The 23,691-nt window shown below is 39.5% G+C and overlaps 1 protein-coding gene across 1 annotated transcript in view; it reads right to left on the bottom strand.

The window, feature by feature from the left end:
* LOC117364557 (disintegrin and metalloproteinase domain-containing protein 33-like) overlaps window positions 1-23,691 on the bottom strand; it is a 313,992-nt gene that overhangs the window by 5,549 nt on the left and 284,752 nt on the right. The window contains exons 18-22 of the mRNA XM_033953874.1: window positions 17,802-17,910; window positions 15,283-15,421; window positions 15,064-15,163; window positions 11,554-11,799; window positions 3,046-3,188 (exon numbers count right to left, since the gene is read on the bottom strand). Of these exons, the coding sequence (XP_033809765.1) occupies window positions 3,046-3,188; window positions 11,554-11,799; window positions 15,064-15,163; window positions 15,283-15,421; window positions 17,802-17,910 (737 nt within the window). The remainder of the gene's footprint in view (window positions 1-3,045; window positions 3,189-11,553; window positions 11,800-15,063; window positions 15,164-15,282; window positions 15,422-17,801; window positions 17,911-23,691) is intronic.

Here is a 23,691-nt window from a genome sequence, read left to right as displayed (position 1 = left end):
GAAAGTTTTTTTTACACTCTGGAAGCTGCATTCTGTTCAATCCTGTTTTGAGCAATTAGCATTTCAACTGCTGATTACTGTAACGGTTTATTTCGCAGGCTGTAAAAAGCATTTTCAAAGGCTTACTTTGATTCAAAGCACAGCAGTACGCTTGATTTTTAATCTGGATAAAATGGATCATGTAACACGGTGTATCTCAAACTGTGTGCCAAGGCACACTAGTGGGCCTCCTGAGATTTCAGGTGTGCCACGGTACACTGGGGAGGAGGAGAGGTGCCGGTGCCAATTGACTGCCTACAGGATGTGCCTCTTCCCTTCTGGCACCCCCCACTGGCGTCTCAGGGCCTGCCTGGAGGGCCTTCAGACACACACGATGTCAACACGGCGATATCTGCGCACTATCTTTAATGTTCTGCAGCTCAAAAAAGTTTGCGGGACACTGATGTAACATCTTATCTCCGCAAATTGCACTATCTCCCAATAGAAGCTTGTACTATTTTTAAATTTGGTTGTTTTTGTTACAAGGTATTCCACTGTCTGCTTCCAAGTTATCTAGCTTTTCACAACTCAACTTTTTATGCATTTCCATCAGTTAGAGGCTGTATTTATAAGAAATACCAGGGAAGGCTGATATCTTACTAGGCCGTAAACTGGGAACCTGAACTTCATTAGAACATAAGAATAGCTACCATAATTGTCTACTTTTATTTGTACTACCTTAACATTTGCCAATTTAAAGTGAAATAACTAATATATTTGAAGATATTTTTATGTATGGAAGATAGTTGAACTTATTTTGAATGTTAATCATTAATTCCAGCTTGCTTTGTAAACATAGATACATGCATTTAAACTGTATTAAAGAGATTCACAAAACAAAAATAGCTTTAAGATCCCCGTGATCTATATCGAGAAGAATATCTTCAGACAGAAAAAGAGCTTAGTGAAAGTTGTGTGATACAGTTTTTTAAGAGTGGAATAGGCATAGGTTAAGATTTCAGAGCAATGTATACCCAGTTTTGACACTAAGCTGTAAATAAAACAGTTTGCTACTCCAAAAAAAAAAAAAAGAACATAAGAATAGCCTTACTGGGCCAGACCAACGGTTCATCAAGCCCAGTAGCCCGTTCTCACAGTGGCCAATTCAGGTCACTAGTATCTGACCTAAACTCAAAGATCCAGGGCAAGCAGTGGCTTTCCCCATGTCTTTCTCAATAACAGACTATGGACTTTTCCTCCAGGAAATTGTCCAAACCTTTCTTAAAACCAGCTACACTATCTGCTCTTACCACATCCTCTGGCAACATGCTCGAGAGCTTAACTATTCTCTAAGTGAAAAAATATTTCCTACTATTGGTTTTAAAAGTATTTCCCTGTAACTTCCCCTAATCTTTGTAATTTTAATGAAAAGACTTTTCATTCTCTTCTTCATACACTCTTTGTCTCAATGTTGATTACTGCAATATTGTTTGTACTAGAATTTCTATTTCAAACTTAAAGTGCTTACAAACTCCTCAAACTATGGCTCTCGGGTTATTAGGTCAAGGACGAAAATATGATCATGTTACTTTTCTGCAATATCATTGGCTACCAAAATCTTATAGAATTAAGTTTAAAATCCTTACTTTAACATCAAGCCAGATTATCTTTATTCCATGACCATTCCATACACTTCTGGTAGAGTTCTTACATCTCGCCAAGACAAGAGCTTATTCCTTCTCTTAAGAGAGCTAGATGGGATCTATTAGGTCTAGAGCAGTGGTCTCAAACTCAAACCCTTTGCAGGGCCACATTTTGGATTTGTAGATACTTGGAGGGCCAGAAAAAAAATACTTTTACTAAGGCACGCTAGCCGATTTAGCATGTACTAAATGCTAACACGTCCATTAGACTATCGGCTAGCGCCCCTTAGTAAAAGTATTTTTTTCTGTGGCCCTCCAAGTACCTACAAATCTAAAATGTGGATTATCAGAAGCAATTAAGGAAATGTGGATTATCAGAAGCAATTAAGGAAAGATTTATAAACTATAATATAGTTTATAAATCTTTCCTTAATTGCTTCTGATAATTTCAGCTATACACAGCTGAAAGCAATGCAACATGCAGAAAGTGAAAAAGTATTAACAGCTCTCACCTCCAGCACCGGACACGAGCACAAGCTGCACCGCCTCCAACCATTGCTTCAAGCTGCACGTTCTGCAACGTTGCCCGCCTCACTGCTGTAACCTCACGCAATCACTTTCCTGCGTCTGCATGCGATTGGACTCCACCTTGCGTGAGGTTACAACTATCGGAGGCAACCGCCGGACACTTATGGAGACTGAGGGCCTTAAAATAGTACCTGGCGGGCCGTGAGTTTGAGACCATTGATCTAGAGCCTTTATTTACTATGTTCCAGGATTATGGAACCAGTTACCAGCTCATATTCCTCCAGAAGATAATTTTAAATCTTATAAGGTTCTTCTTAAAACCTTTTTTTTTTTAATCAGGCCTTCAGCACAGATACTTTTGAGGGATGTTTTATTGATCCCCTTTCTGCGTTCAACTGATTGGTGAATGTCTCTGCAGGATTTCAATCAGACATGGAATGTTATTAACCGTATTTGCTCTGGTGTAAGTGAAATTTAAGTATTTCCTGTTTTTATAATGAGTTCCTTTCCTTTATCTTTTATCTTGTCTTTTTATTTTGTACATCATTGTGATCTATTATAAGCTTAATTGGTATATTAAGTTCCTAATAAACATGAATGTAAACATAGTGGGTTGTTAATATTACATTTTAAATAACTTCTACAGAATATGCTATATTAGTGTCTATTCTGATTTATCTTTTCATTGATATAACAGAAGGTTTATTGTACATGTGATACTTTGGATCTTGAATAAAAAGAAATTAAAAAAAAAAAATTATACTGAATGTTTTTAACAGCAAGAAAAGAGTTAGCAGCACTGGATACATTTCATCACCGTTGTACATTATTATGGTCCAAAGAAGCCCGCGAAACACCAACACAATCCTCAGAGCTGGCTTCAAACTAGACTTACCTCAGTGGCTTTGCTAGCTGAGTGGCAGAGTTAGTGAGCGGTGGCTTGAAGTTTGAGGGGGGCACCACCACCAGGAGGGGTTCTTTGGAATGAAGAGGACCTCCAGGCAACGGCCTATGAGGAGCATTATTCTTCGCAATAATCTGGAGACAAATCCAATGACATCAATGTAAGTGCGATCAAGCTGACACCATTTTGCAATGTAGGAACAGTGGGCTTGATTCTATAAATGGTGCCTCACAGTTAGGTGCCGCTAGGCATCCGAATCATGGATGCCTAGCAATGCCTAACTAAATTTTGCATGCAACTTAATTGTTTGTAATGGTGTGGTAATTATTACCGGTTGAAAAGACACCACCCTTGCCTTTCTTTGTTTGACTGTGGTAATTGACCATGCCATTAAAAACCCATTAAAAATTGCTAATTTAGGTTGCATGCAAATATCTGCATGGCCTCTAGCGATGCTTAAGTCGATGCACCTTCCGCCTACCTGAAAAGTAGGCGTGGTTAAGGGCAGAGAATAGGCATGGTTGACTTAGGCGTCACTAGGCATTGTAGTTAGGTGCCACTAAATTAGGCCAGGTAAAAAGCTGGCCTAATATACTGGCACCTATCTCTAGGCAACCCAGCGATGCCTAAATCCACTTAGGCACCGCTAGGCATGATTCTATAAAGGACGCCTAGTGATTGATTGGCAACTGTGCAGAGCGGGGCCTACAAGTTAAGCACTGCTAGGCACTATTTATAGAATCAGGGCCAGTGTGTATACATTTCACAGACTGACAGCTTCCTGCAAATTTCCTAAATATTTCCACACACATTAAACAAAACCATACATCAAAGGGAAGGAAGTTCTGGAGAATAGATGTGGCAGTTGTGATTTGTGGTGCTGAAAAGTGCCACCCTTTCAGCTTTGTCCCTTAAAATTGGCTAGATGAGCTAGCAGCTCTTTCCAATTGTGTTTTCAAAAAATACATAAAATAAAGATCAACAGACTACATGTAATACTCTTATACTAGACTACCTTTAATGCATTTGTGACCCTGAGAGAAATATCACTGTCATCGAGTAGGTTTATTTCATAGACTTCATTATCAGGCTCATTTTGAAAAATGCCCAAAGTGGACTACATTAGCATTGCATATTATAGGAAACTTCTGACAATTCATCATGCTCTCAGTCCATATAGTGATGTAGAAAGCCTTTATTTCTAGCGAAAAAGGCATATGAGTCCTGATCAATGGATTATTCACCTCTACTCGCAAGTTTATGTAGAAGGCGGCATCTATATTTTTTGGCTCTGCCTCCTCTGACACTGCTCCATGCCTCTCATTTTCTCCTTCTGTTCTGTTTTCAGTTTGTTATTTTCTGTTTTTTATTATCCAATTTCAGAGGCTTTTCAGTGCTACAGAAGTATCCAGATTTGCCTGAGTCAGCTATGCCTCAGTGGACACACATCTGGTGTCAGAGGTCTGTAGCTGGGAGGGCCATCCTGTTTCAGGGCACCTACCTAGCCAGCCTGCACTAAAGGGGTAAACTTCTGTGGCTCAGGAACTGTTTCTCTTGTAGCAGAGCTCGCTCAGAACTATAGCATGAGTGCAGGCTGTTTGGCATCTGTAGCATTCCCTGGGACTTTATTGGTTGCTGGCTGCATTCCCCCACCCCCAAAAATGTTTTGAGGACCAGTGGGGGGGCCTGAGTTCTTGGGTGTTAAAACAGCATCGGGAAGATTTTTTTAATGCTTGTCTGAGGCAGTAAATCTCTAACATCTTCCAGCTTCTGTTCAAGCTGAAGCAGACATACTACTAGCAGCACAGTGAGTACTGATTATTGTAGTCTATAGCAGTGTTTTTCAACCGCTGTTCCGCGGCACACTAGTTTTCCTTGCTGTACAGATTTGGGCGGGAGGAAACCATTTTGCAGGGTTTGCTCTTCCCGTTCAGACTGTTGGATCATTGAGTCTGGTGGCCAGCTGTTGCAAAGACACAGGCCTGAAAATATAAAAGCATAAGCAGTAGGGGAAAAGTGTTTTTGTGATTTTTTTAAATTATTATTATTTTTTGTTCCTGGCCTTCACTTTCACTCCTTGAGAGTAGTGCAAGCCCTTGAGAAGGCAGAATGGACTGAATATTCCTGCACTGCACTAACTGATCAGTTCAGGATCCTGGGGAGGAAACTGAAACTGAGGGCAAGGAAGGTAGCCTTCTCGGAGATCCTGCCAGTACCGAGAGCGGACACATGGAGGCAGAGTGAACTACAAGCAATAAACGGTTGGCTCAGGAGATGGTGCGAAGAGGAGGGATTCCTTTTTGCACGGAACTGGACAACTTTCTTGGGAAAGAATAAGCTCTACAGGAGAGATGGACTGCACCTGAGCACGAAGGGGACGAGGATGCTGGCACGCAACGTCCAGAGCGTCATAGATTTGGCTTTAAACTGAGGAAGAGGGGAAAGCCGACAGTCGATCTGACACATCGGACAAAAGTATCAAGTAAGGATGCTGAGCAAGGACATTGTAAAAGAGGGCTCGGGACTGAGTGGAAATTTTTGGAACAAGGGCCTAAGGATGCATTACAGGGGCCCAGAGCCATGGACATGGAGCAAGGACATTGTAAAAAAGGGATCGGGACTGAGAGGGAATTTTTGGAAAAAGAACCTAAGGACGCAATGCAGGGGACACGGACCAAAGATATTGAGCAAGGACACTGTAAAAGAGGGCTCAGGACTGAGTGGGAACTTTTTGAAAAAGGACCTAAGGGAGAAATGCAGGGGTCTAGTGCACGAATAAAACTGGCAAGCAGCACTAATAGAGAACAACGGATTCCAGAGGGACAACCAAAAACAGGGAAACAAGCTGAGGACGAAACAGACACACCACAGGAGGAGGATGACCGAGACGAGGCTTGGCTACTCACGAGGGGGATGCCAGGAGCGCCAAACCACGAGGAAAAACAGCAAGAAAGGCGAACAAACGGGACTTACTTTGCTTATACACTAATGCTAGGAGCCTAAGGGCTAAAATGGGAGAGCTGGAAGTCCTAGCCAGCAAAAAGGGACTAGACATAATTGGAGTCACAGAAACGTGGTGGACTGATGACAATAAATGGGATGTGGCTTTACCAGGTTTTAAACTATATAGGAGAGATAGGTCACACAAGAAGGGTGGAGGAATAGCGTTATACATAAAAGAATCCATACCTTCAACCAGGATGGAAACAACAGTAAGGGCGGGCGACTTGGAATCACTATGGGTTAAGCTACCAGGAGGAACTGGAGCAGACACAAAATTGGGTCTGTACTATCGCCCACCTGGACAAACGGAAAAAATCGACCAGGATCTGGAGGCTGAACTGAGGCAGGTATGCAAAAGCGGAAGTGTGGTGGTGATGGGAGACTTCAACTACCCGGGAATAAACTGGAGTATCGGGCACTCAAATTGCATGAGGGAGACCAAATTCCTGGAGGTCACGAGGGATTGTTTCATGGAACAGCTGGTCACGGAACCAACACGGGGTGATGCCACTCTTGACCTAATCCTCAACGGACTAGGGGGACCCGCTAAGGAGTTGGCGGTACTAGCCCCACTAGGAAACAGCGATCACAACATGATCCAGTACAGGCTAGAGATTGGATCATCAAAGGTAAAAAGAACTACAACGACTGCACTTAACTTCAAAAAAGGGAATTATGATGCCATGAGGAAAATGGTGAGAAAGAAACTCAACGACAGCGCAAGGAAGATGGACTCCGTAGAAAATGCCTGGGCCCTACTCAAGGGCACAGTGCACGAAGCACAGAACCTGTGCATCCCCAAGTACAGGAAAGGGTGCAAAAAAAATAGAACAAAAAATCCAGTGTGGATAACAAATGCAGTAAAAAAGGCGATAAGTGACAAGAAAGCATTATTCAAAAAATGGAAAAAGGACAAAACAGAGGAGAACCAAAAGGAGCATAAAAAACACCAAAAGGAGTGTCACCGAGTGGTTAGGAAAGCAAAAAGAGAATATGAAGAGAGACTGGCGGGGGAAGCAACAAACTTCAAATCATCCTTCAGGTACGTTAAGGGGAAGCAACCAGCAAGGGAGGAAGTGGGACCCTTGGATGATGGGGACAGAAAGGGAGTGGTAAAAGAAGAAAAGGAGATAGCTGACAGGCTAAATAAGTTCTTCACGTCAGTCTTCACGAGGGAGGACACAACCAACATTCCGGAACCTGAGGAGATCGTAAAGGGGGAGCAGGATGAAAATCTGGTCCAACTAGAAGTAAGCAAGATGGATGTCCTCCGTCAGATAGACAGGCTAAAGAGCGACAAATCGCCAGGTCCGGATGGCATTCACCCAAGGGTACTCAAGGAACTAAGGAACGAATAGCTGAACCACTTCGACAAATATGCAACCTATCCTTAAAAACTGGAGAGATTCCGGAAGACTGGAAAATAGCAAATGTCACACCCATCTTCAAGAAAGGCTCAAGGGGAGATCCAGGAAACTACAGGCCGGTGAGCTTGACCTCGGTCCCGGGAAAGATGATGGAAGCACTGATTAAAGACAGCATCTGGGAACACATCGACAACTATGGGCAGCTAAAGTCGAGCCAGCATGGCTTCTGCAAGGGCAGGTCATGCCTCACGAACTTATTATACTTCTTTGAGGAGGTAACCAGCCAGGTGGATAAAGGGGAATCCATAGATATCATTTACCTTGACTTCCAAAAAGCTTTCGACAAGGTGCCACATGAAAGACTACTAAGGAAGCTATGGAACCACGGGGTGCAAGGGGAGGTCCACCGATGGATCAAAAATTGGTTGGCGGACAGGAAACAGAGGGTTGGAGTAAAGGGCCATTACTCAGACTGGCAATGGGTCACAAGCGGAGTTCCACAGGGGTCGGTGCTGGGACTGCTACTTTTCAACATATTCATTAACGACCTGGAGGCAGGAACAAAATGTGAGGTTATTAAATTTGCGGATGACACCAAACTATATCGCAAGGTAAATAACATGGAGGACTGCAAAGATCTCCAAAAAGATCTGACAACACTGGAAGAATGGGCCAAAAAATGGCAAATGAGTTTCAACATAGGGAAGTGCAAAGTCGTACATATAGGGAAAAAACCCCGATGTTCACTTACAAAATGGGGGGTTCACTTAAAAAATGGGGGTCGCTAGGGGTGAGCGACCTTGAAAGAGACCTGGGAGTGATGGTAGACACAACATTGAAGGCGTCGGCACAGTGTGCAACAACCTCAAGGAAAGCAAACAAAATGTTGGGTATCATTAAGAAGGGTATCACGACCAGAAAGAAGGAAGTCATCCTGCCACTGTATCGTGCTATGGTGCGCCCGCACCTGGAGTACTGTGTTCAATTCTGGTCGCCGTACCTCAAGAAGGACATGGAGGTACTTGAGAGAGTTCAAAGAAGAGCAACTAAGCTAATAAAGGGTATGGAGGACCTCTCATATACTGACAGACTGAAAAGGCTAGGGCTTTTCTCCCTGGAAAAGCGGAGACTTAGAGGAGACATGATAGAAACCTTCAAGATCATGAAGGGCATAGAAAAAATAGACAGGGACAGATTTTTCAAATTAAGGGGATCAACAAGTACAAGGGGGCACTCAGAGAAATTGAAAGGGGAGAAGTTTAGAACAAACGCTAGGAAGTTCTTTTTCACACAGAGGGTGGTGGATACATGGAACGCGCTACCAGAGGATGTGATAAACAGGAGCACGCTACAGGGGTTCAAAGAAGCTATAGGGGTTCAAAGGGATTGAGGGGTACAGATAAGAGTAGAGGTATATTATAGGGATGGGATTAGAGGTAAATTAATCAGGGATCACTGTTCAGGCACTAGGCCTGATGGGCCGCCGCGGGAGCGGACCGCTGGGCAGGATGGACCTCTGGTCTGACTCAGCGGGGGCAACTTCTTATGTTCTTATGTTCTTATTTTTACCTTGTTGGGGAAAAGGTCCTGTGGTGGAACTGTTCATTAAGACCAGAAGTGTTTTCAAGCCACTTTCTTTTGTTCCTAGTGGCAAGGCCTGTGTTTTGCCAGTGTGTTCTAACCATAACTGTATGAAACCTTAATCAGAAGGAATTTTTTTCTTGTTTTTTTTTTTTTTAATTTTCTCTGCTTTAATGGTTGTTTGGACATCTGACATGGACTTTACTTAATCCAAGAAATTGAATTAAACTAAGATGAAATTTTTTTCCTAACAAAAGTTTGCACTGTCAACTTTATTTGAACACACCAGTAGGCATGGGAGCCATTGGAACTTTGCAGGTCACAAACATATCTCCTTGCGGCAGGGTTCACTGGCAGATTACCACCTGACCAGTCAAACGTCCCTGCCACACTCTATAGGCAGCCAATTAAGTTTCTTATCAAATATAGAAACACCATTGTATCTCTTCAGACCATATATCAATCTCATTGCAGTATTTTGAATCAGCTGCAATTTTTTTAACATCTTTGAATTTAAGTTTAAATACAAAGAATTACAGTAATCAAGTTGTTATAATATCAACATCTGAACCGCCAAAGCCCAATGATGTTCAAAAAAATAAGATTTCACCTGTCTCATTACATACATTGTTTTCTTCCATAAATTTGCAATTTGATCCTTGTAAGTCAAGGAGGGGTCCAAAATAACCCCTAATACTTTGGTTGTTTTTTCAACTTTAAGAGAAGCTCCTTCATATCTTTACCAAGTTCTACAGGATGGACGTGCTGGTGTTTATGGAACTCTGCCTTAGCAGCAGGATGATCTGCCCTACCCTAGGTTAGAGGGATTGCTTTGGTATGTCCCGCTGGTCAAGTCCCCTATGCCTTTTGCACTAGAAGGGAAGATTAAGTTTTTATCTTGATGATCTTCTTTCTAGTAGAAAGGCATATGAGTTTTGATGGCTCGCCCTGTCAGATTTTATTTTCGCCTCAGATTACTGTCTCAGATATTTGTGTACTTTTCTTATACTTGACCTTCTGTTGCTGCTGAAGAGCGATGTATACTCAGAAGGGTGAGCCTCTTCGAGGAGAGGCGCCTTGTAACTGATTCTTTTCCAAATTGAAAAAATGAAAGAAAAGTGATAACAAATGGGAGGTTATGGGAGTCACATCATTGTTGGTGCCAGTTGCACTCATGTAGGTGGCATGTTGGGTTCCACCTTGGTTTTTTCAATTTTTATTTGACATTTTGCTAATTGTTAAATTTGATGTCAGAGCAGACTTGGACTGAGTAGAGAGTTCCCTGTTCCTCTTCTCTTTTTAGTGATTCTCAACTGCTTTGGTATGAACTGAAGAGCATAGGGCAGAGGTAGAGCTGAAAAATGTAGATGACACCTTCTACACAAACCATGAGTAGAGGTGAATAATCCACTGGTCAAGACTCATATATGCCTTTCTACTAGAAAGATAATTATCAAGATAATAAACTAGTCTTCCCTTCTCATACAGGTTTCAAGGCTGAGCTCCTGCATCCCTGTTATAGGTAAATTTAAAAGGTTCTAGGCTCTGGGTGCTAAAATCAAGATAACCTTTAACATATAGGGTGTCTGATTATACACTCATTCTGCACCTGGATTAGCTTGATACACACACTAACTTAGATCAGTTCCTTATATCTTGTTTAATTGTACAAAGAACTTGCCTTGAGTTTAGCCACCCACTATTTATCCTGTAACCCAGCTTGTCCCCATCTATATACGAGGGCTAATTGAAAAGTAATGAGACTGCCTCTGTTTTTCTTTCCAAAAGTAGACGTGGCAATGCTATGCTGGTTCTTGTGAAGCTCATACATTGATGTTTCACCACCTTATGCTTGTCATAAAATTTCAAGAGTTTTATTACCACTCTTTCCAAGTTTAACACAAAATTCAATCACACACCTCTAGCGTATTCTCACTGAGACAACTTCCTCATCTGCCATGCTGAAATGTGCAAAGTTCTTCCTTACACTGTGACCCAACAATGAAAACTATGGGTAGTCCAGCTGCAGGTTCAGCAACGTCAATGTATGAGCTTCACAAGCACCAGTATAGCACTGCCATGTCTACTTCTTGGAAAGAAAACCAGAGACAGTCTCATTACTTTTCTATCAGCCCTCATATATGTACTTGGCCCTTGAGCTATATGATACACTGCATTGTAGAAAAGCATTAGCATCATATCTATGCTATCTGAATGTTCTTATGCGTGCTTATTAGGTGTTTCATTGATATTATACTGACATAGTATTATATCTCTTGTTCTTTGAATTTCAGTGCTGTTAAATATGCATATTTTTGATACTGTTTCATGTTAGCCCTATTATTAGGTTTCAATTTGCCATTTCCAAATTTACCTCATTTATTGTATTTGTTTATATTTGGTTATTTTACTAGTGTTATGCTGTTAACAAAATTGTAAGTTGTATTTTAAACTGTATCTGCTGTACACTGCCTTGGGTAAATCTCTTAATAGAGGTGGTTAATATTGTAAATCCCCAAAAAATAAATAAATGGAAAAATGTCTGTACCTTTGGAGTCCGTACAGGAATGGTAGGAAGAGGCCTCTTTGGTGGGAGCAGTTTGGACTGCGAGTTCACTGTTTTAGCCAGAACCACTGGAGATTTTTTTATAGGGGGTGGAGGTCTGCAGGGCTTCAGGTCCTTTGATGGTTGATTGACCGGAGTGGGTGCAGGCCGAAGAGGTCGAACTATATTGACTGGCTGGGAGCCATTCTGAACAGTACCTGATTTCACTGGAAAGGTATCCCTTCTAGGCTAGAAAAGAACAAGTGAAAAAAAGAAGGAAGAAGAAGAAAAGAAAGAAGAAAAAAATATGAAGATCAAGACTAAATTTGTTACGAGGTATCAACCATTTGGTGTAGCCCCTACTGGATAGAATCCATGTCACCAGGAGCCACCATCAGGAAGCTCAAAAGTAACAGAGTTGACATTAAACCCATGCAAATTACCGTCAAACAGCTTCAATTAACCACTCAAGTATCTTTATCATAAATGCTAGGGATTAGAGTTTACTCATTGAAAGATAAATATATATACTTTCTAGTGGTTGCTAGATTTGGAGAGCACTTGGGATGTACAAGGGGATATTTGCTAGTTTGGAGTTTTTATCCTTTTTATCTGGTTTCACACCACTTTAGTATGTGTTATTTTGCTGTAGTGCATGTTAGCATGATGCAGCACAAGTGATAATGGGATGAAATCAAACAAAAAGGAAAATGTACATGTCCAGTTTTGAATGATTAGCTCAACAGAGTACAAGATTAGGATATTGTTTCAATAGAAAAATATATAATTCATAGATAAGATCCTTTTTTTTTTAAGTTCAAAAAGTTTTATTTAAGATCTTGATCACCAGTTTCATCTAGGAATTTGTCCTTTAAAACATACACCAATGATCAGGAAATGTCTGGAGCCAGACAAACTAGACCAGACCTATTTGAATATCATCAGATTGGAGTAAAATGCATGTAAAATGAATGAGGTGCATGGTGATTGGAAAGTAAGGTACTGGATGAGTGTACTCCATCTCGGCCGTGTTCAATTGATCACTGCATCATCATTCATTATAGTTAATGTAGACTGTTATTATCACACCGTCTCATACTTCTACAAAATTCTGCTAAATCTGTATTTTTTTTTAATGTCAGGTTTCCATAGTGTTGAGGTGTCTCAATATTGCTGCCATCATGTAGATAGGGTAGTGAGCTAGGATCTTACACTGCTTCATCCTGTCTGTCAACGAATGACAAAGTTCAGCTTTGAATCTGGCCCCTTTCAATAGCACAAAACTAATTACAGTGATACCTTGGAATCCGAACGCCCCAGTACTCGAACAACTTAGAATCTGAACTAAAAATTCAAGCAAATTTTGCCCCAGAATCCCAACTTTGCTTTAGAATCCGAACACCCTGCATATTGTATGTGTGTGTTTGTGCCCCAGAATCTGAATGCTGCTTTGGAATATTTGTTAATATTTACCTTAAAATCCAGTGTATTTACTGTTAAAATTTGAGTTTGTGGGACCCAGGAACGGATTAATCCCGTTTCTATTATTTTCAATGGGAAAAATTGTCTTGGAACTCGAACGGGGTTCTAGAACGGATTAAGTTCAGATTCCAAGGTATAATAATAATAATAACAGTTTATATACCGCAATACCGTTAAGTTCTATGCGGTTTACAGAAGATTAGTGGGGTACAAGTTGAGTTGACATGCAAGTTGAGTTAACTTAAGGGATGTGGGAACAATGGGGAGAAAGGGCAAGAGAGGGGAAGGAGGGAAGGTATCACTGTATAAGAAAATAATAAATGGAATAGGAGTATCTGCTCAATCTGATCAGTCATTTTCAGAACCACTGAATGCTTATTCTAAGTCACCAGAGCACCAGAGAGTCATTGATGAAACACACTCATAGCCTCCCATATCCCAGTATCCTAAGGCAGCTCAGAGGTATGTTCTGCGTTAGAGAATATTCAAACTTATGGGAAAATTCTAATAAAATTGGCATTCAAATATAAATTCCTATTAATGTAATGCCTTGTGTAATAACAACTACCTGTTACTAGTATAATTTTAATAAACTTTTTTTTTTTTAAAGTTTTAAAATTTTTTTTATTATGCTCAGTCACCTCCACCAAGGGGATAAGTACCAGGACCAAGATTTTCAAGAAACAACCACAGCACAATATTGTGCACAACTATAGTTGTTAATTCTCTCCAAAATATAACTCTGTATAACCTCATTATATTGGAGCCAGTATATTAAAGTATATTAGCAAGATAAGTGTTCCTCATTAATATTATGAGCGACAGTTTGGCATAATAGCTTTACTCACTTTGGGCGCAATTTCTTTTACAACTGCATAAGGTGTTTGGTAGTAAATCATGTAGATTTTTATGGGATCATTTAAAAGTATTTATAGTAAAAGAAAAAATGAAAATACAATTAAACTGATTGTGTGCACAAACTGACAATCTGAAGGTTTTTTAAGGATTGATGAAAGAAAACCTCCATCCACGTTTAAGCCAACTGAGATTGTAATGATCTTTGGTGTGGATTTCTGAGATCCTTTTTCCTTTGTTTAATATTACTAGTCATACTATAAACCTTTTTTGATTATCTGAGTTAGAACATCATCATGTTTTCCTGTCTGTTCACATTTTCTTGCTTTCATGACCTTTTTTTTTCTATTTCATTGTGTCTCTCCCTGGTTCTTTCATTTTGTTCTATCTTCTCCAAATCCAAAGTCTGTTTTTCTGACTGACTGCAGTTTCTTCCTTTCCTCACTCTTGCCTCCTTTGTCTCCCCTCCATTCTGACATCTCCGTTTCTTCCTTTCCATACCTTCTACTGAACTTCGCCATGAGATTCAGCTGTCCTAGCACCTTTCTTTCACTATTTCTCCACCAACTAGCTAGCCTCTTCCATCTATCTACCCCTACCCATCCACTTGACTCCTTTGCTACTTCTATCCAATCTAGCCACCTGCATCTTTCTCTTTCTCTCCACCAAGCAGCTGCCACCTTATTCTTCTTTCGTCTAGGACAGCCAGATCTCTTTCTTCTTCAGACTCCAGTCTCTTCTCCATCTCACTCAGCCAGCTGTGGAGCTCCTTTCTCTGCTCCCACAGAGACCAGTCTCCTCATCTGGAGATTCCAGACTCCAGTCTTCTACACCCCACCTCCATAAATACACCAGTCTCTAAAAACACTTCTTCTCATTCCACAGATACCAGCTTTCATTTCCCTTAACTCCACCTTCCTAGATGTAATTTTTCTTTCTGATTTCTATCTGAACCTCACAGTAATTAGTGGCCTCAGAGACAGCAGACTTTTTAGTGTGAATGATAGGAGGCCAGCAGTGAAGAAAAGGCTAGCAGCCTATTTTCCAAAATTCCCTGGCAAAAGGAAACTATGCAAGAGTTGCTGTGGCTCTGTAAGAAACTGGAGGTCACTGACCAATCAGTTGCTATTTCTGGGACAGAGGCTGCCTCCTCCTGGTAGGAATTTAGAATCTTACTTTGTTAGGCTTCACAGCTTTACTGGATGGCGACAACATTTGGAGGATGAAGCTGGCATTTGCATGGCCACCATTTGCCTTCTGACTCACGGCTCCATTCCTGGCAAAAATGCACAACACCATTGCATGATGACTGGAACGTCCCCTTCTCTGTCCCCCCTACCCCAACTGCCCCAGAGGACATACATTTGCACTTCTCTCCCTCTTACCCCCCTTTACCTGCATCTTGCTTTGTTCTTCTTCAACCATTTGTTCAGGAGTGAATTCTCCTTTCGATAGCAATAATAAATCCCAAATGCAGCCACTGGCAAAAGCAGCAGGAATATTACCAATATGGCCATCACTACAGCTTCAGAATCTGAAATAAAAACAGGAACAATGATTTAAAAAGCTATAGTATGTATTAAGGAGGTCAAAGAGAACTAACCATATACATAAAGACTTCTAGAGCATGCAAATGAAGCAGGTGAGTGCCAAAGCCACTATTTCCCAATCAAGCCATTGATTCTGGTAATTCGGTAAGGTGAGACTAGAGACACCTAACATCAATGGTTCCCAAACCTGGTCAGCATTTCAAAATGGATATGTAAATAATGGTTATCTCAGTGGTAGTTTCTGTGCACTGCTAAGCAGAGGGAACTGTGTTTAATTTCCAGGTTGGGTCTTCTGCTCCCCAGTGGCTCAGTGATCTTTCAGTCTTCAAATTAAGGGGGTTGATACAGAATGCCATGTGGTAGAGCCACACAAAGACGGCTGAGTGCGCCTTTTCTACTATGAATTTAAAACAAATTTTATGCATGCAGAACTTACAGGCTAATCAGGGAGAGCATGCTGGACACGTGCACAAATGTTCAGTGGAAAGCACAGTTTCTCGTGCGCATGTCCAATGAGAACAAAAGAGCAATCACACATCTGTGGATTTGTTTTATACAAATGAGCATTAGGCTCACAAAAATTTCTTTCTGCTAGGCTATTTATGTGCAGAACAGCAGCTGCAGATGGCACTTTCATTTTTTTGTTTGGATCCACGTATATTATTGCAATTACCTCCTGTCTACAGAAAAAAAGCCATTTTCTTTCTAGTGGATGATGCGTTTTTGCACAGGATTACTGATAAAAAAGAATGACGATTACAAAAGGTCATCTGCTAATAGCCATTATGAGCCAGTTGAATTTCAGGAAGTATCCCTGCCTGTGAAGGATTAAACTTTGAGTTTGGGGGTCATATTGAATTTGCAATTAAGCACAAGTATCTAAAGTAATACCATTCTCATTTTATCAGTTTGGATCTTAGGTAAAATAAAACCAAAGCTTTACATTACTGATTTTCAAATAGCGGTACAGAGTTAAGTAATTATTGCAACACCTTATATCTGGGTTTGTCACAAGTACGATATAAAACATTGCAAACTGTACAAAATGAAAACATGAGGTTGGTAGCTGAGATAAATCAGTTTGATCACATTACCCGAGTGTTGATATCATGGCTTTAGCTTCCTGTGCATTACAGGACTTGGTTTAAACTGTTGCCTCCAACATTGAGATCTGATAGGCAAAAACAGCTTTCATTGGCCTGTTTATAAAAAAAAATATGCTATATTTGAGCTCTTAACCCTTTCAGGACCAAGGGACATATTTGTCCCATAACTTTAAAATCCTATACATTTTGATTGGGATTGTCTAAATTTGATATGTATGGATTCCATATGATACTGCCTTTATGTAAACAAACTGGTTCCGACATTCATTCATTAGCGTCGTTGCTAGATTGACGAGAAGATTCACTCGCCACACTGTCCATAAGCCAGAAGTGTGATTTTTTTAAATAAAAATAATGATATTTCACAAAAAAAATCAATTTTTTGGCATCTGCAAGCCCTTTTAACCATAAAAATGTCGTCAAAACCACAAAAATTGGCCTACGATCCTTATGGTCCTGAAAGGGTTAACAGCTCTGCCTGAAGATAATTTCAGAAGGATTGTACAGATCTTTGTAATGCCATTATTTGACTATTACAATATTATGAAATCATAATACAATTGGAAAAGAATGCGGCAGTCCAGATTTTATCTAACAGCACTACATTTAACCATATCTCACTAATATTTTGCAGTTATGCACCAGCTGTACTGGCTTCCCACAACGGCTTGTATAGTCTTTAAGACTTCATGCTTGGTATATAAATCCTACCATTTGGATCTTCCTGCCTATCTTTTGAGCAAGTTAAGAGTTTATTTACACTGATTACAAGATTTGGGCATTTTAATTTTAATTTATTGTGATGTTTTGTATAGTAGATCTCTTGTTTTATTATGACTCTATAATTTGTTAACTGCCTAGCACTATGGATAGTGCCGTATAGAAATTGTGTAAATAAGTACCAGTAAATAACATCAGATGGAGTAAAGGTGGAAACCTTCTTTGGCAAAGGCGGATCCTATTTATACTGTTTGACCCCTTGCTGTGGTGAAATCCAACTTAGCTGGTTTGATGGTGGTCATGTTGAGTTGTCAATACTGGAACACACAGTAGGGGAAGGTTAAGTTATTAGGAGAGGCATAATAAATTATATGCAGGTCAACAGGAGCTCCAGTCCTAAGCAATCATCTTGCTATGTCTGCTTCCACATTCTTTAGGCTTTGTGTGTGTGTATTAAATAAGAGAACATTTTTTAAAACATCTAGAAAGTGCAGTTAGGCAGCAATGTGTGAAATAAAACCTTCCCCAGGGAACTCACTGTCATGCTGGATGGGCCCGCTGTCTACACTGCCCCCCAAACCCGGCTTCTCACAGTAAGGGGGGGCCCAGCCTGGATCACAATGACAGTTCTTGTTACTGTTGCACACCTAGGAAGATAGAGGAAAAGAGCTTAATATAGCTTTCAGGCAATATATTTATGCTAATTTGATGTCATCTCAAATATTTCTATTCTGTTTTTATAAAATGCTTTTAAGCAAAAGTGGGTTACAAAAATATATGAATTAATTCAAGCATATATAAGAAGATTGAAATTAAAGATAACAACCCTTAGAAATAATTTTATTGCTTCAACTAAAACAGACACAAATTAATCCAATCCACTGAAAATGCTCCATAAGCCAAAAGGATATTGTCTGTAGTCACCCTCCTTTCCTTTCCCAATTCTGATCAGGCTTTAGCTCCTTACAATCAGCTTACATGGAATTCCAAGGTCAGGTGTAATATTAATAAAAATCCATCTCATCAAGACAAAACCTATTCCTCTTGCTGTGAGAAAAACATGTTTTCTGAATAGCCTTTCATATGCTTTAGTTCAGAAGGCAATGACTTCTAAAGAGACCTGTACACTACAGTCCAATAATAACCTTTAGTGAAGGAGCCATTGTGATTCAAGACTAGAATGCCCAACACTAGAAGGGCAATTCTATAACAAAACGCTCATAGGTATGTGTATGTAAATGCACAAAAATAACTTACTTGCATAAGTAATATCTCCTGAATCCTAAAAATGGTGCCCAAATTGGGGTACTCTAAATTGCATGCGATCCTGAGATCTGCACACAAATATATTAGTTAACAAGCAGTTAACAATCAATAATTGTCCATCAATTAATTATTGACATTAGCTGGCTGTAATTCAGATTTGTCCAAAAAAAGGAAGAAAGCACTCACAGGTGATCAAATATGAATACTATGATACAAAAATACAGTGCAAAGTAGTATCAAAATATGTCACCAGTAAATAAATAATCGGGAGGAAAAAGCTCAGATCTCCACCTTCACCCTACAGTGACCAAGTGGTAAGCATTATGGATGAAAACCTCATAAACATTAAAAAAAACCCTCCTCCTATATTAAAAAAAAATTGGTGGCTTTGTGCAATGCAGTAAACACACTGAGAGTCACAACACTTATCTACTCTGTTACACCGATTATGGCCAGCATTTCGGTTTCATAGCTACCTCAGGGTGTGGACATGCTATACTCTCCTAAGAATCAAAAATATTCCATCAAATAAAAAATTCTCATGGTGATGTAAAAGGTTCATAATAATGCACAATAATTAATACCTGTGCTCTCAAATAACACCAACAACATGTGTTTCACTGCTCACATAGATGGCTGCCGGACGCTGACCACAGGGTTTTAAACAAATGTGCAGCTACATCATTTCCTGTTGATCAAAAGCACCAATCCCTATGTCAAGAAGTTTTATCACACTTGAAAATCTGATGCCACTCTAACTTTATATTTAGGCCATTAGGCTCTTTGCTCTCAAGTCTATGAATCCAAAATTATTTGCGCTGGAGTGAGCTGCTTCCTGTCTCCAATGCAATCTAGAATATGATCAATTACACTACAAGTCTTTAAAATCATGATTACATTCCAAACAATGTAATACCATGGGCTCCTGAAGTCTATTTCTATGTAAACAATTTTTATATTTGCTTATGTGTGTCTTAAAGAGATGAGTGGTCTACCCAACATATATTTTCGGACGAGGACAAATTATTGCATACACCACAAAAGAAGTAGTGCATGTAGTAAGTAGTGTGTAGCAGAAAAAAAATCTATTTTTATAGGGATCATTGAACCAACCATTATATTCCATGTGCTCTCTATTTATTTTAAAAATTTATATCCCGCTTATCTACTAATACAGCAGCCATGGGTTTTTGTAATGCACTTCATGATTTTTTTCCTCAATTAATCTCAAGGTTGATTCCGACCGTAAATTTTGGATTGGGGTATACCTTCTTACAGATCTTACATTTGTTGCATTTATAATACCTTCTGGTCACATCCATAGAATGATTCATCTTCCCAGTGTCAGAAAGGCTCAGAAGTTCTTTGAGATTCCTTTGCCATGTAAAAGCAAGCCTTAAAAAGGAATCCTGAAAATCCAATTGAAATTCCAAAACATTCCAATGTTGTTTTAAAATATGTACTAGTGGCTAGCGGCTTGGTGTTATTTTTACTGAGCACAATTATTCACCTTTAGTGACATATTTTGGAACATATATTGTCTTCAGATCTATATTTTTTGATAATAGTTAAAATACATACAACATTTTAAATTTTGGATGAGTATTGTACTATACAATTAAATGCTTGTTCATCAGAGGATCGATCCTGCTATAAAAATAGCAAATCCCTGTTGATATATTTTGCACGTTTGTAAGCACAATCAAGAGTAGAAAGATAACCCTTGTGAGACAAATGGTTAAATAAATAACAACTTTGAATCTTACATTCTTCCATATCTGAGCATATGTGTCTAAAACTAAAAAATTGAGATATGGCTTTTCAGGACTCCTTTTTAAGGTTTGCTTTTACACAACAAAGAATCTCAAAGAACTTTTGAGCCCTTCTGACCCTGGGAAGATGAATCATTTTATGGATGTGACTGGAGGGCATTATAAAATGCAATAAATGTAAGATCTATGATATTACCATGGAGTGTAATGGTTGGTTCACCGATCCCTATACAAATAGAAGATTTTATCTGCTACACAACACTACATGCACTACTACTTTTGTGGTATATGCAATAATTTGTCCTTGTCTGAAAATATCTGTTGGGCAGACCACTCGTCCCTTTAAGACATGCATGAGTAAACATAAAAGTTGTTTATATTGAAACAGACTTCAGGCACCAATGGTATTTACATTGTTTGGAACGTAATCATGATTTTAAAGACTTATGTTGTAGTGTAATTGATCATGTTTCAGACTGCATTGGAGACAGGAAACGGCTCTTACTCCAGTGTGAACAATTTTGGATTCATATACCTGAGAACGAAGAGCCTAATGGACTAAATTTAAAGTTAGAGTGTTATCAATTTTTTTAGGACAATTTGTCAATGAGGCAAAATCATAGTAACAATTTTTTTAGGTACAGGTACATCAAAAGCAGAAAACCTGTGAGTGAATCTATGGGACCGTTGGATGATCAAGGACTAAAAGGTGCACTCAGGGAGGATAAGGCCATAGTGGAGAGACTGAATGAATTCTTTGCTTTGGTCTTTACAGAAGAAGATATAAGAAATCTTCCAGAACCAGAAATGGTTTTCAAGGGTGATGAGGTGGAAGAATTGAAAGAAATCTTGGTGAATCTGGAAGATGTACTAAGCTAAATCAACAAGTTAAAGAGTGATAAATCACTTGGACTGGATGGTATACATCCCAGGGTACTGAAAGAACTCAAACATGAAATTGCTGATCTGTTGTTAGTGATCTGTAACCTGTCACTAAAATTGTCTGTAGTACCTGAAGATTGGAGGGTGGCCAAAGTTATGCCGATTTTTAAAAAGGGTTCCAGGGGAGATCCGGGTAATTACAGACTGGTAAGCCTGACCTCAGTGCTGGGCAAAACAGTGGAAACATTTATAAAAAATAAAATTGTGGAACATGTAGACCAGTGGTTCCCAAACCTGTCCTGGGGGACCCCCAGCCAGTCAGGTTTTCCAGATATCCCTAATGAATATGCATGAGAGAGATTTGCATACCTGTCACTTCCATTATATGCAAATCTCTCTCATGCATATTCATTAGGGATATCTGGAAAACCTGACTGGCTGGGGGTCCCCCAGGACAGGTTTGGGAACCACTGATGTAGACAAACATGATTTAATGGGATAGAGTCAGCATGGGTTCAGCCGAGGGAGGTCTTGTCTCACCAGTTTGCTCGACTTCTTTGAAGGTGTGAATAAACATGTGGATAAAGGCGAGCCAGTTGATGTAGTGTATCTAGATTTCCAGAAAGCTTTTTTTAAATATAATTCTTTATTGATTTTCAATTCGAGTACAAAGTGCAAAAAATTTTACAAACAAGAAATACAATGAACAGCACTTATATCCAATCAAATAATAATACAAAATATATTTCCTCCCTCCCTCCCACTACCTCCAATCAAATAATAATTCAAAATATATTTCCCCCCTCCCTCCCACCCTCCCTGGCTGTGTGTGAAAATCAAGTAGGAACTGAAGGCTTATACAATTAATCAGATTTAACAAATTCCATTAACGGACCCCATGTTGCTTTAAATATTTTATTATGTCCCAATATTTCCGTATTCATTTTTTCATATCTGTAACATTGACACAAAGTTTCCCACCAAAAGGAAAAGTTTAGCCTGTCCCAGTTTTTCCGATTCCTGGTGATCATTGACATAGCAATCCCTGTCATAATTATAAGAAGTCTGCTTTTATACCTGTCTAATAGATTTTTAACTTTCAGCAATGTCCCACATATGACCACATCATAGGACAATGGAATCGATGTTTCCATTATCATATTAATTTGTTCCCATATCGATTTCCAAAAATTGAGTATCAAAGGACAATTAAACAACAAATGATCCAGTGTCCCTATTTCAAGATGACAATGCCAGCATCTATTAGACTTAGAACTGTCCTACTTTTGTAAACAAACAGGGGTCCAAAAAATTCTATGTAACAAAAAGAACCAATTTTGTCTCATAGATGCTGATGCTGTACATCTCATCCTCCAAGTCCAAATCCGTGGCCATTGAGTAGCAGAAACCTGCTGCTTTATCTCAATGCTCCAAATGTCTTTTAGGCTCGTTTTAGGTTTTTTATTCAAATATTCGGATATTAATTTATACCACTTGGCGGCCTGATGCCCTTGCAAATCTAGAAAGCTTTTGATAAAGTTCTTCATGAGAAGCTCCTAAAAAAAATTAAAGAGTCATGGGATAGGAAGCATAGGAGGCAATGTTCAATTGTGGATTAAGAATTGGTTATCGGATAGAAAACAAAGGGTAGGGTTAAATGGCCATTTTTCTCAATGGAGGAGGGTAAATAGTGGTGTGCCGCAGGGATCTGTACTGGCACCGGTGCTATTTAACTTATTTATAAATGATCTGGAAATTGGAAAAACGAGAGAGGTGATTAGTGTCATCTGCAAATTTAAACCGTTCAAAGTTGTTATAATGCATGCGGACTGTGAAAAACTGCAGGTAGACCTTAGGAAATTGGAAGACTGGGCGTCCAAATGGCAGATTAAATTTAATGTGAACAAATGCAAAGTGATGCACATTGGGAAGAATAATCCAAATCAAAGTTACTGGATGCTAGGGTCCACCTTAGGGGTCAGTGCTGAAGAAAAAAATCTGGGTGTCATTGTGGACAATACACTGAAACTTTCCACCCAATGTGCGGCAGAGGTCAAGGAAGCAAAAAAGATGCTAGGAATGATTAGAAAGGGGATGGTAAACAAGACTAAGAATGTTATAATACCTCTGTATCGCTCAATGCTGTGACCTCACCTTGAGTATTGCATTCAGTTCTGGTCTCCTTATCTCAAAAAAGATATAGTGGCACTAGAAAAGGTTCAGAGAAGAGCAACCAAGATGATAAAAGGGATGGAACTCCTCTTGTATAAGGAAAGACTAAAGAGGTTAGGGCTCTTCAGCTTGAAAAAGAGGTGGCTGAGGGGAGATATGATCGAAGTCTAAAAAATCCAGTGTGATGTAAAATGGGTCCAAGTAGATCGATTTTTTACTGCATCAGGATTTACAAAGACTAAGAGACACTTAATGAAGTTACAGAGTAATACTTTTAAAACCAATAGGAGGAAATATTTTTCAACTCAGAGAATGGTTAAGCTCTGGAATGCATTG

This window comes from Geotrypetes seraphini, chromosome 1 (genome assembly GCF_902459505.1).
Source record: "Geotrypetes seraphini chromosome 1, aGeoSer1.1, whole genome shotgun sequence".
Classification (NCBI taxonomy): Eukaryota; Metazoa; Chordata; class Amphibia; order Gymnophiona; family Dermophiidae; genus Geotrypetes; species Geotrypetes seraphini.
The sequence above is the reverse complement of the archived record's forward strand: the minus strand, read 5'-3'. Positions and strand labels throughout refer to the sequence as shown.